Here is a 13,189-nt window from a genome sequence, read left to right on the forward strand (position 1 = left end):
AACTTTAATATATATATATATATATATATATATATGGACCATGTGTATGCAGGTAATCCTAGAGGCCAGAGAGGGCACCACCATATATCCTGGGAGTTACAGGTTGTATAAAACCATTTTGTGTGTGTGCTGAAAAAGAAACCCAAGTCCTTTGCAAGAAGGACATTTACTAATCTCCTTGACGTTTGAGTTACTTCTCTTGACACTTTTATATATTTGTTTTGTTTTGTTTTTCAAGAAGGGTTTCTCTACTATATCAGATAACATTCGGTAATTGATTATCATTTGGAAGATCACTTATATTTATTTCTTAATGTAACAAGTGATCTTCCAAATGATAATTACCGAATATTATTTGAAACAGTTTTCCTAATGTAACCATTAGTCTGAAATGACTAGAAATATTTTTATGATTCTGATTAATAATATCAATAATTTAACGGCCAATAGTCTATAATTAGGGTCTCTTAGGGGAATCTGTTGAGACTAATCGGAAAGTATCCTTTTTGACAGCTCTTTCTGCAATCCCTCCTTTCTTTAAAGCCTGGTTTTCTTGGTAAATGAACTGCCAGTCTTCCACTAAGCATAGGAGGTTACTAAATCCAGTGACAAACAATCCTGTGTGCTAGAATATAGCTCCTGAAGTTTTTTAGTGCACTCTATTTATCAAATATTAAAACATGAGAAACTTTTCTTACTTCCCCCTTATGGTTATGCATTCATGTAACAACTTAATATCCAGTGGGCTTTAGATAACTTATTTTTGCCCTGATTAATGGACTGCCTGCACAATCCAGCTACTAACATCATGATTGCAAGATTGAGTGGCATACACTCCTATAAAGAGGGATAATGTACTCAGATGAATAAGTGAATGGTGATGAATTTAAAGCCATGTCAGTATTTTCTTTTATTGGGAATTAATGTAGGAGATTTATCACTCATTGAATGACCAGTGTATAAATTATGTTGGCTGCCTATGGAAAAATTATTTGATTGGCAGGTTGGTTAGCAGATATAAATTTATCAAATTTGTCATTGATACAGTTCAGCCCTTTTGAGATTTGTTTAAAGATGAATTATGAAATGCTTGCAAGAAAACATTAAATAGGTCTGTGACCAAATTTTAATGCCTAAATGGTAAAGAAATATATTGAAATCCTGGTTCAGTTTCTGTGGTTGATAAATTAAATATTTAGCTCTTTGCTCCCTTTTCTCCATTGATGATTTATGTCGTAGCTGCTTCATAGCAGCCACATTCCCACACATCCCTAAGGATGGGGGTAATAAATCTCCTGATAGTTTCCAGCCTCATTTATTTCCAATAGAGCTCTAGAGATACTTAAATGAACAAGAATTATTATCAGTGTTTCTTTCACAGATTGATACCATCAAGGCCCAATGGAGTTAGATTGGGGGCAAGGATAGAAATTTCTGTCAGGAATTCTAAATGATTCTGCTCAAGACAACAGATTAGCACATTGTTTGGTGGTTGCCATGCCTTTGGAGTGTGAGTGAAGATGTCTTTATCGTGTTTTGTAGCTACATTTTCCGGTTAAGCTGCACTCGGCTGGGACAGTGGGCCATTGGCTATGTGACTGGGGACGGCAATATCCTGCAGACCATACCTCATAACAAGCCCTTATTCCAAGCCCTGATTGACGGTAGCAGGGAAGGCTTGTAAGTATGAGACACTTTGTTCAACGTGTTCTGCCTAGGCATGGAGCAGAGAGTGAGGCTAATGATCTCGTAGTTTGTGGTTAACCTCAAGCCTAAGGCATAGATGTCCTTTCATTCTTGCTACTCATGCCTGAGCTGTCATTTTATGGCACCCTAATTACATAGAGTAGACACATTTCACCATTAAAAAAACATGCTGAAACATAAAGGAACTTTTAACATATGTGTATACTATTAATATAGTAATATATACATATATTACTAGCTTAGAGTAATTCATTGCTATTATTTCACATAAAACAAAATTGAATGTTGCATTTTGTTCTGAGTACTTGATTTTTTTCCTCCTTTTTAATCTTCTACCTGTTCACTTGCGTGTCTTTTTATTCACCTTAATAATGGATCCAAATTTCAGAGTTATACGTCAATGCTAAACTCAGTTCTTGCCAAGTTGTTGCTTATTAAATTTTACTATAACTGAGTTTTCCTCCTTGAATGTCTCCAGCCCAAAAGTTTGGCTAACCGGTCGGTACCCCCGATTCCCATGAGTTTCAGTCACCTCCTGTTGTCTTTGGCCTCCTGCATTCTCAGTGTGCCTCCTCCACTCCACCCCGTTCTTTCGCTCTTCCCCCCGTTCAGCAACACAGGTTCATGTGAGCCTGCTTGCAGGAAGCTGAAAGGCTGTGTTGAAGCCTGGCAGGAGATAGTGGAGAGCAAATGATTGAGATGCTGCCTTTTCTACAGCACTCACTAAACGGCAGAAATGAGCAGGGTGGAGAAAGGAAGGAAGACGACCGTTTTCAAACATTAAAGCAAGAACTAGATGTTAACTATGTGAAGAGAATCAGTTCTTCTATTGCTGTTAGATTGTTTTCTGTTTGGCTATTGGACCTGGTCCTCATGAGATTTTCATCCTGTTCTTTGAACTCACTCTGCTGCCCAAGCTGACCTTTACCTCTTCATCCACCTGCCTCAGTCTCTGGAGTGCTTCAAGTACAAGAATCCAAACATGCATCATCCTGGCCCATAAAGAATGTGTTACTGTTATTTTTAAGGACACACAGATTTAAGAAAGCAGTTATATGGGAAATGTATGCCAGGTTGTGGTATCATAGGTGCATTTCTCTGTTTATCTTCAGATAGCATATATTTGCTGTTCTTTCTTGTTTGACTTCTATTACATGAAAGATTTCTATGTGAACCTGTTGGTTCTCCATGATAGAGACTTTTTCACACTTACAAGGAAGGTATAAGTTGGCAAAACTATGCATAGATCAGTGTGAGTGGGTTTTGTTTTTGTTTCGTTTATTTGTTATTGGTTTTTGATTTTCTTTGTTTGTATTTTATGCCTTTTAATTTTTTCAAAAGCCAAGCAAAAAGAAATGAGTAAGGAACAACTCGGAATATTTCCTGAAGAATAACAAACCCTCTAAACTCCCAAGCAAATTAACTTTTAATATGTATACACATACACACACTCATACATACTCAGACATATCGTTTAATCAATGGGCTGGTTGAATCTAACTCCCACAGTCAATTAGGACAAAGTAAAAATACTATTGATTTGGGAGAATTTTCTTGAACCAAAGGATGGCATCTGGTCTACTTATCATTAAGGTTGGGTGTTTTTTCTTTCAGTTGAACCAATACTGTGTGACATAGAGGGCAGGTGTATGTTGATAATAGGCCAAGATGCCATTTTTCCTGGCTGACATATGTTTGGTAGTTTATGGGGCATTCTGAATGTGCTGAGAACCAAAACACTGAAGTTTAAGTAGAATCTTGTAAGCTTTCTCTGGATCTTCATTTTCATGTCTGTAATTTTCCAAGTTGGACTTCTTCTAGAATTTGTATGGAATTTGATGATTTCAGTATTTTGTAACAGTACTTTTAATAGCCATTTCGTGATATAAAAAGAAGGTACCCACTTTTGCTTATTTTACAAGTTTAATATTTATAAGGTTTAGCTGTCCGTGGTAACCTTAAGTTTGTATAGTGGTCAGATGAATCCTTTCCCTTTCCTTCCTAAGTCAAAGGAAGCTCCGACTGATCTGCCTAGGACTGCGTGAGAATATCCAGTCACACAGTTCTAGTTGTCCGAGAATTCTAACTGTCCTATACTCCTAGTGTCTGTCTAGCATAGCTTTCCAGTATCGTGTACGCTAATATTTCTAGATATTTCACTTGAAGAGGAATGCTTTTATTATGTTATCAAAAATATTTTTCAGACTTTTTTTTATTAAAATAGTCACTACTATCTTTAAATTTTTATTAAGCTCTATAATATAGAAAATGTTCAACAGAACTAATCATGGAATTTATTCACTTTTATTGGGCTAATTATACCAGCAATAATATTACAGTCGTATTTTACTAAAAATTACATTTAATGACAATAAATTTGATTTTCAGTATATTTTCAAATAACGATTAAGCACTGTTTTGAACATTGCAAGAAGATTTCTTATTTTAACTTTAGCTCAAAATTCTAGTCTGAGAAGAATACCTTGTATGTGAATGTCTCTGTGTGTGATTTGACTGAACTCAGTGAAATATGGGATTATGGAATTCTCTGGGTTTTATAACATGCATGCTTTACTAGGTGCACATCTGGGCACTAGTGTCCATATAGCAGAAGTGGAAAGATTTGGAGAGAAAAACGAAGAGACTGTGGAAAAGACCACCAAGGAAGAGCTTCACTGCTTAGGACATAGTTAGGACTTCATTCTGGTTTTTTTCTCTTCATGTGATTTTTAACATGACATTAATATGATACATATGATGCTTCCAGGAAACTAAATAATAGTCTGTAGATAGAAATATATTTAAGTAGTTTTAGAATGGGATATAGATTACCACTGAATAGTTTTTTAACTTTATGAGAAATAAATACTAACAGATTTTGATTGAAAATGATTATATATTGGACTAGTTTATATTATGCATTTCATATGCTTAAACAGTGCAAGAATATGTTGTTGATTCACAAAAAAATAAAAACATGAGTCTAAATGTAGAAGAACCTGATTAGACTTATTGCAATAAAACCTTATATATTTAAAATGATAAAATTTTGTTTAAATTCAGTTATCTTTATCCTGATGGACGAAGTTATAACCCTGATTTAACCGGATTATGTGAACCTACACCTCATGATCATATAAAAGTGACACAGGTAAGAATATTTTTGAAAATATAATTAATACATATCTCTACTACCTCTGAAATATATGTGAACTTCTACCTACTTGTGTTCAAAAGCACACTCAAATATTTCAAACGATAATGTCAGAATTCTGAGAGTTCAAAGAAATTTTATGATGTATGTTAGATGAAACTTTTTGTTGTTAATGGTATTACTTGCAGTCTTATTGGTTCCTATCTAGAAATAGATAAGTCAGATGTGGCTGCAAAGATGTAAGGAGAAAACCTTAATTAAAACAAAAAGGGTAAGAAATGATGAGTTTTGTGTTAAGGTTTTTAAAGCTAAATGAGTACCGAGGAACACTTAAAATTGTAATACGGTTTTATAAATCTACTTTGACAGTGTATGAATTCTGAGTGAGAACTTGGAAAACTCTTTATGTACTTTGCAGTGAAGACAAAAATCTAAATGAAAACATCTTTTGGCAATAAACACCACGTGTTACCACTTTGCTGTGCACTGGAGGATCTGCCCACCGGGGTGTTCTCTGTGCCGCTTCCCACAAAGCAACAGATCACAAAACCCTAAAATGTTTATTAGTGGATGAACTCACCCATAGCTGCTCACAATGGCTGTGTGCAGTGAACAGCAGGAGGGCAGGAGCCCTGAATGTTCTCTTAACTTCTGCCCCTATACAAATCTCAGCTGATTCAGAATTTAAGTGTATAATGCTTCACCTTTAAAAATTTTATTGTATAAGTTCACTTTTTTAAAACAAGCCACTATATAGAAATATGAGTGTGCATTCCCAAAGTTGTCAAACTAGAAACATGGCTGGTTAACTTAGCAATTATTGAGGTGATGAAGAGAGCATGAAGGGGGACTTTAACATGGTCTTTCTGAAGACTCAGAAAAATTTTAACAATATTTTTAATATAAAATATTTTGTAATCTTTCATAATTTAAATATGTTCATACTTTAGTAAGTAGTAAAGGCTAAAAACTGTTTATTGGTTTCAGTACTCTTGCTGTGCTAAAGTGGAAGGAATACCCATTATGTACATGTACTCTCGTGGAAGGCATTTAGAATTTAATATATGACTACCATTCTCAGCTTTGTGTAGCAGTTTGAGAGTATATTTCCTAATGTGTATAATGGGATGTTAATGGAAAATTGTTCTTTCTGAATCCATGTTTTAAAAATAATGTAGGGGCTGAGAATGTACCTTAGTTGACAAAACACCTTTCTTATTTTGAACCCCAACACTACAAAAAAAAAAATCAATGAAGCTATCCATAAATTTTCAAGAATAGCATGATCCCTTTAGTTTCACATAAAATATCATTGTACCGCAATAAATTCCTTACCTGTGACTTGAGCATTTTATAGTTGCGGCCTGACTTGGACAGTCATAGATGACCTCAGCGCTTTTCCAGTAGTGCAGGGTTCTCAGCCATTTATAATTTATTTTGGATTGTTTTGATAATGATTCTTTTCCACTTTGTCTCATCTTCTTGCTCTTGCCTTTATTTTACTAAGTTTCATGTGCCTGACAAATACTATAACGGATGAGATTTGTATGTATCTGTGCATGTGCTTGTATGTGTGTGATGTCTGTGCACAAACTGAACACTGCAGTGTTGTTAGTAGTCACAGAATAAGCATTGCCATTTATTTCTTCTACTCATGCATATTTCATGGGCATTCACTTCACAAAAATGTGACATAACTTTTTACAAACTTTGTTTTTCCTTTCTTTGCCACTCTTATAAACAGCTCTTGAACTTTCTTTTTTTGCATTCACTAGCCTGTCTTTTCTTTATCCAGCAGAAATTGTCAGTACTTATTCATTGAGGCTCCTCTTCCAAACATCTAAGCTCGTCTCAGCCAGTTTTTAATTGTGAATATAGATACTTCCCATTTACTTTGGATTTGGAGATTTACTCTTGAACTTGAGGAAAAGAACTGAGTCTCACTGTGGCTCAAGCTTGTTTCTCTTTCCTACATGCTATCCTCATTCTTGTTGGCTACAGAAAGCGTGGCCACGCGACAAATAAATATTGCTTACCTTTCATCTTAAGATGTCTAAGAAATTAAATGTAATGTCCAGACAACACTTTTTCAATTTGGCCTTGAAGTGAAATGAGTGCATGACATTTACAAAAAACAAGCGAAAAGGACCAAGTAATTTTACTGCCATTCTAAAACTGTAGATGTTGTCTTTAGAATCCCTGTGGCTGTTGAAACAAAGTAATGGAGTAAAACATTAAATAACCGAAAGTGTGGGTATGGGTGTATTTATATAAAATTAATGCCAAGATCTGAAATGTTTTAAAAATTGATTTTTTAGACCAAATTATGAATATCAACTTAAAATGTGTCCTTAAAAGGTAGCCTAATTCTGACAAATTCAAGTGTGGGGAACTGAAGTCATTGTAATTGAGGAAATTCGATATTAATACTTCATGTTTGAAAACCATTAACATCGGCCTCTTTTCCCTATATTCCAGGAACAATATGAACTGTATTGTGAAATGGGCTCCACTTTCCAGCTCTGTAAGATCTGCGCAGAGAATGACAAAGACGTCAAGATTGAGCCTTGTGGACATCTGATGTGCACCTCGTGCCTTACTGCATGGCAGGTACCGTGCAGCGACAATGTCCCTTCTCTGTCACCCCGCTCACACTTCCCCTTAGGATCCTGCGGCTTAATGATTCAGGAAGTAATACTCAGAACTGTTTTATTTAAAATAGTATACATATGTGTATATATGAAATTGATAATTTTGCTGCATTTTGTATTTTTTCACTTATGTAACTTAAGTTTCTGTTGGTTGTAAGTGGTTTCGCTTCTGTCATACAGTTAATTTCACGATGACACAAATGTTAACTTACCAAATGAGTCCATTTAGTCTTCCTCAGATTGTGCTTTTGGAAAGACTTTGGAGCACAGTGAGTTACAGTAGATAAGTCTTGTGCTATTGCTGTCAATCAGATCTCTTTTCTCTCGAGATACAGTGCATGACTCTTGTGTCCGTGATAGCTGCTTTGAGAGACCAAAACTGGGCAATCTGAGAACCATGTCCCCCGAGCAGCTTCTAACCAAACAGGCTATTTCCAATTTTGAGAAACTTACGAAGAGTAACTTCCTCCTTGTTTGTAGTTAGTCAGTCAATACAAAATGATTTGATGTTTTAGAATAAGGCCATGAAAGCTGTTTTTCCCTGATGACTCTTTTGTAGATCTTTAACTGTTACAAAAGTTGGGGATTTAAAATGGGTCTTTTAACTGAGTTCCAGTTTTAACTATTTGAGAGATTGTTTTGATCAGGTCATCTTGCAGTTTGCTATTTAACATAGCCCTGTTAAAACTAGTAGTATGTTGATATAATTTGGAAAGCAAAAATTTTAATTTTTAAACCTTGGCCTTCACTCTTTGGCCTTCTCTTCCCAACCTTGAACTTCTGATGTAAGGGAAGATGGGTCAGGTGGTTCATGAAACAACACAAGCTGCCTCAGAGGACAATGGCACCGACTGAACTTATGGATTGGTGACAAAATATAATACCTTTCACAATTTCATAGTTTTAAAAGGGACCTGCTCTCTCTGAAGAGACTTTGAAAATAGGAAAGAAAAAGAGGAAGAACGAGAGATAAAATACAGTTGATTTAGGTTTTCATAGCCCTCTGTGAGCTCATGGGCATCATTGTCACCTCAGGAAATTTGTACAGCCTCTCCATGCCTGTCTCCCCCAGCATGCTTTTGAGGTATATGTTGCTTTAAGTTTTTTCAATATCCTTGCCCTTATTTCTTGCATCCTATTCATTTTGATGATGAATCCACACAACACAGTGAGTTGCTGATAGAAGGAAGGGACTTGATGTAGCATCAGCAAGAATCAATTCCAGCAGATGGGCACTTGGTGGCTATTTATGTAGCTACACTCACTCTGTGCACTTAGCAGTGATCACTTGTGATGTGCTGAAGGAAGTCAGGTCCATCCAGCTGCACCTTGACCTTTGCAGATGAACCAAAGTGCTATTGACCTTCCACCTCCCCACGGGATGCCTGTGAAGGAGGGTTTAGAACTTTCCACCTGTGACTCACTCAGGATCACGGGATGAGTACTGAACCAAGAAGAGACCAAGTTGTGTTCCTTCCTGTTCTGTAATGACTTAAGCGCTCAGTCTAGTAATAATGCCTCTGTTGTGTTCCTGAAAGACAATAAAAGCATTATTTACTTATCTTTAAATGGAATGTATAAATTTAGGCTAGTACACACTGGGCCCTCCCTCTCTGCTTTTGTTAGGGCTGTGCGTTCGTCTTGAAATGTGTGGTACAGTCACGTTATGCTTGATGGGGATTTATGTGTTTGACCTGTGCTCGCTATGGCGGAGGAAGGTGGGTAGGTGGGTGAAGCGATTGCTTAATGCACTTCACAAGTGCCAGTTACATTGTAACCCAAGGTGGGTTTGGGAAAGTATGCCTGATTGTAACAGGAGAAACTGTGTTTATTCTATAGACTTCTTACGGGACAGCTGATAGTTATTTTTTTAGTCTGTTGTATAAAAGAGCATGTGATTCTCTCCAGCTTCTTCTATATTGTTACTGCTATGCCCCTTGCATCACCATGATTTTTGTGTAGACTATGGAACATTCTTCAAAGGGTGTATGTACTTCCTCTTTCTAGCTGAAAGTCAGTCCCCAGATGCCTTGCATATGTTTTTATATTGATATTAGTGACCTTATGTCGATATGTCCAGCAGTACTTATAAGTTACTAGCCTCTGCTGCTTCGCCTTTTAATGCTTGCGTACTTCTCCGTTTTGCATTTAGAAAATGAGGAAGTGCACACATGACCAAGCGCTGCAAACAGGGTTGGGGAAATTAGTAGAAGATACATGAGAAAGTAATGCTAAATTAGTAGCTTATTAAGTAAAGTTTTAAAAAATAACTATTTCAAACTTGTTTGTGAAAATGATATGAGTTCCATTAAATGACACACTGCCAGGTGGTGGTGCACACAGCTGTAATCCCAGCACTCGGGAGGCAGAGACAGGTGGATCTCTGTGAGTTCCAGGCCAGCCTGGTCTGCAAGAGCTAGTTCCAGGACAGGCTCCAAAGCTACAGAGAAACCAAGCCTCAAAAAAAAAAAAAAAAAAAAGGAAAATATTTCAACTTACACCATCAGTGAGTACTGTTACCCTGTACTGGCTGTTGGATTTTGCATATAGACTAAGGAAAAATGGGCACAATTTTTATTTCAGTATTAATTTGAAATGTCACAAAAATATGTTTCAGTAAGTATTCTGCTTTAATTTGTATGACTGTCTTTAGCTTTCCCCAGTTATATTGTAAATGTTTCCAGATATGCATATATACCACCTAGAACATGGGTCGTTGATGTTCGAATCCTACACATAGGTACTGTGTTGTTTTCACTTAGATGCTGTGAAGGAAAGCAGGAGGGCATAAGACTGCTCTAACTGGACAGTGTTGTTGGTCATCTGCAGAAAGCCTCCTGGAGCGCCTGTTCTGAACAGTTTTTCCCAAGAAGATGCTGATCCTACAGAGACCTTTGCCCGCTTTCCCTCTGAGAATGAGATTTGAAACTTGTAGCCTTGGATCCATGTGCCGTAGCCTGTGAACCTCATTATTCCCTCTGCTGCTGGCACAGACAGCCCCGAGACCTGGCTTCTCCTTACCACGTTCTCACAAGAATTATGTGCCACCCTTTCCCTTGTTCTTAAATAGCTTGTCATTAGGACAAGGCTTAAATTCCTAAAGTGATAGTCTAGAATTCCTGTGTCCTGGGGGTTTAGAACATTCCTTTGTTCTTTAATGTATTGTCAAACCTGGGATCTAAAGGAACAGATTTAGTGGGAGATTTCTGAGTGTTGGAGCTCTTTGCTGAAAGGCACGTTGTGACAGATGCCTCTGTCTTTTTACTTTGCTTGTGTTCTAAAGTGATATAGTATAGAATCTTTTTTTTTCTCTCTTTTTTCTTTAAAGCTCTTGGTATTATTTCATGGGATTGTCCACTTTTACTGTCAGAGAAAAAGTTAAGTTTTTAAGGTAAATCATGAACAACTAAAACCTATTGTGTGGCTACCCAATAATAATATAATAATACTCTTTGATCGAAGCAAACCTGGACACTTGAGCATTCATTCCCAATTCTTCTTCTTCTTCTTCTTCTTCTTCTTCTTCTTCTTCTTCTTCTTCTTCTTCTTCTTCTTCTTCTTCTTCTTCTTCTTCTTCTTCTTCTTCTTCTCCTCCTCCTCCTCTTCCTCCTCTTCCTCTTTCTCCTCTTCCTCCTTCACTAGCTCCTGAGCAGCTGATGTCTCTATGCCAACCTCTGAGCTGAAAGAAAGTTCAGTCCTAGTTTCTACTTTAAAGTTGCTCCTGAAAATTTTGTACATGAGATTGCTGCTAATAATTACGTGAAACAAATGTCTGCTTTTCCTGCAATTTTAGTTAGCATCACAGAGTTTCCTCCTACTTTACAGTTCTTTGGTTGGGTGTGTTGATATGAAAATGGTTTTAGAGAAATGCCTGCCTACCAAGAACTTAGGATGGATCAGTCAGCGTCCTGCAGGCAACACTGAACGTGAACAGTAAATCCTAGTATGTTCAAGAAAGTGTGTTTTTTTTAGCTAAAATTGTCTTTCATTCGATGCCCTGTTTTGGTTTAATTGAAATTCATTAGAGACTTAAATTTGATATAATTAGCAGCAAACCTAAGGAAGGCACAGTAGTGATGGCTGTTATGACTGTCAGTGGTTGCTCTTTGATTGCCATTATTATGGCCTATTCGTCATGCCCCCAAAGACGTGTCAGATGTTTGTTTTTCCATTTTCATTTTCTGAAACATCTGTGTTATGTAATAAATTGAATAACCATGGATGAGTTTGCCCAGAATACCAAAGAAGTTAAACAATCAGCTCTCCGGGGTCTTTGGAGCAGCAGGACCCTGGGTGCGGCCTCCCAGTTCCTCCCGCGGTCAGTAGAGCTTGCAGACGCCCCTCTCACTGATATTCCATGTCAGTAATATCCTAAGGAAACGTTTATCCTCACGGTCCTCAGGGGCACATCTCCCTGTGTGCACAATCTACAAAAGACCCGCAGTGCAGCTGGTCCCCGCATAGAGTGCAAAGTAAAGAACTGTGCTGCTGTTTTTACAGAAGCTGTTAAGTGGCTTCTGAGTTTATCTCTCCCAAATAAAAATGACTATCTCTGTCAATTTTAGGCAGTTGTATTTTAAATTGCTGACAAAAAAAAATTTTCCTATGTTTTCCCCCCCTCTGTTTCTCTTCAGACAGTTTTGAAGGAAAGACTTTGATACCAAAATGGTAATTAAGAAAACTGTGAATGCACACAAAGCTATGAGTGTGGCTTTAATACCATGTGGTTAAAGAGAACATTGGAGGGAGAGTTGAGAATTGAGTTCACTGCTTATATCTTAGTAAGAAATGGATATTATCTGACTTTTTTAAAAAACAATATTCAAATTTCTACCCTTACTGAAATTTTTTAATAAAAAAAGTAAAAAAGAAAGGAAGGAAGGAAAAATTTGCCTTTAAGAGCGTTTAAATGGCTACTTCAAACTTTCGCTTCTGCTGATTCCTTTCTCGAGTGAGTCTGGTTGTGGTAGAATGAAGAGACCTTCTCTTTCCCGGAGGAGGACTGAAGGAGCTGCACACGAGAAATGACCAGAATGCTGCAGTGACATCCTGAGCTGCATGAGTGGAGTGGGCATGGCTGGGCCTGCACAGGCCTGGGAGAGGGGACAGGAGAGCAGAGGACCCTCTAAGGAGTCGTACCTCTGCTCTCGCCTTCCTGGTGCCTGCTGAGGACACCAGTCTGGCAGGCCAGAGAGCTTCCTGGCCAATTGTCTTAGTTCCACCTCCCATTTTGTCACAGAGTGCTGGGATTACATCTGTGCCAGTTTTCTGCATCAAACTGTGCCTGTTCCAAGCCTGCAGACTTGACAGAAAGTGCCTTTATCTGCTGAATTTTTTTCGCACACTCCAGGGACAATAAAATCTTTAAAATAAAAAGAGGTGCTTGAGTCTGATCTACCAACTAAATGACGGACCTCCTACTAGGTATCTGAATCACAACAGAAATGGACACTTCGGAAACATAGTTGTCGGCTCCAACACTCTGATGAGAACCGTTCTTTTTTTAAGATTTCCTTTTGTGTTATGTGTATAAATGCTCTGCCTGCCTGCACATCTGTCTACCACATCTGTGACTGCTGCCCTGGAGGCTAGAAAAGGACACTGGATGACCGAGAACTAGAGTTACAGCCAGGTGTGAGCCACCGTGTGAGTGTTAGAAACTGAGCCCTGGTTCTCT

General features: G+C 37.6%; 1 protein-coding gene across 4 annotated transcripts in view; it reads left to right on the forward strand.

Moving 5' to 3' along the window:
* Cblb (Cbl proto-oncogene B) overlaps positions 1–13,189 on the forward strand; it is a 186,948-nt gene that overhangs the window by 115,807 nt on the left and 57,952 nt on the right. For all 4 annotated transcript variants that reach the window (XM_005345058.1, XM_005345059.2, XM_026786262.1 and 1 more), the window contains exons 7-9: positions 1,543–1,680; positions 4,771–4,858; positions 7,340–7,471. In XM_005345058.1, the coding sequence (XP_005345115.1) occupies positions 1,543–1,680; positions 4,771–4,858; positions 7,340–7,471 (358 nt within the window). The remainder of the gene's footprint in view (positions 1–1,542; positions 1,681–4,770; positions 4,859–7,339; positions 7,472–13,189) is intronic.

Source organism: Microtus ochrogaster, chromosome 2 (assembly GCF_000317375.1).
Source record: "Microtus ochrogaster isolate Prairie Vole_2 chromosome 2, MicOch1.0, whole genome shotgun sequence".
Classification (NCBI taxonomy): domain Eukaryota; kingdom Metazoa; phylum Chordata; class Mammalia; order Rodentia; family Cricetidae; genus Microtus; species Microtus ochrogaster.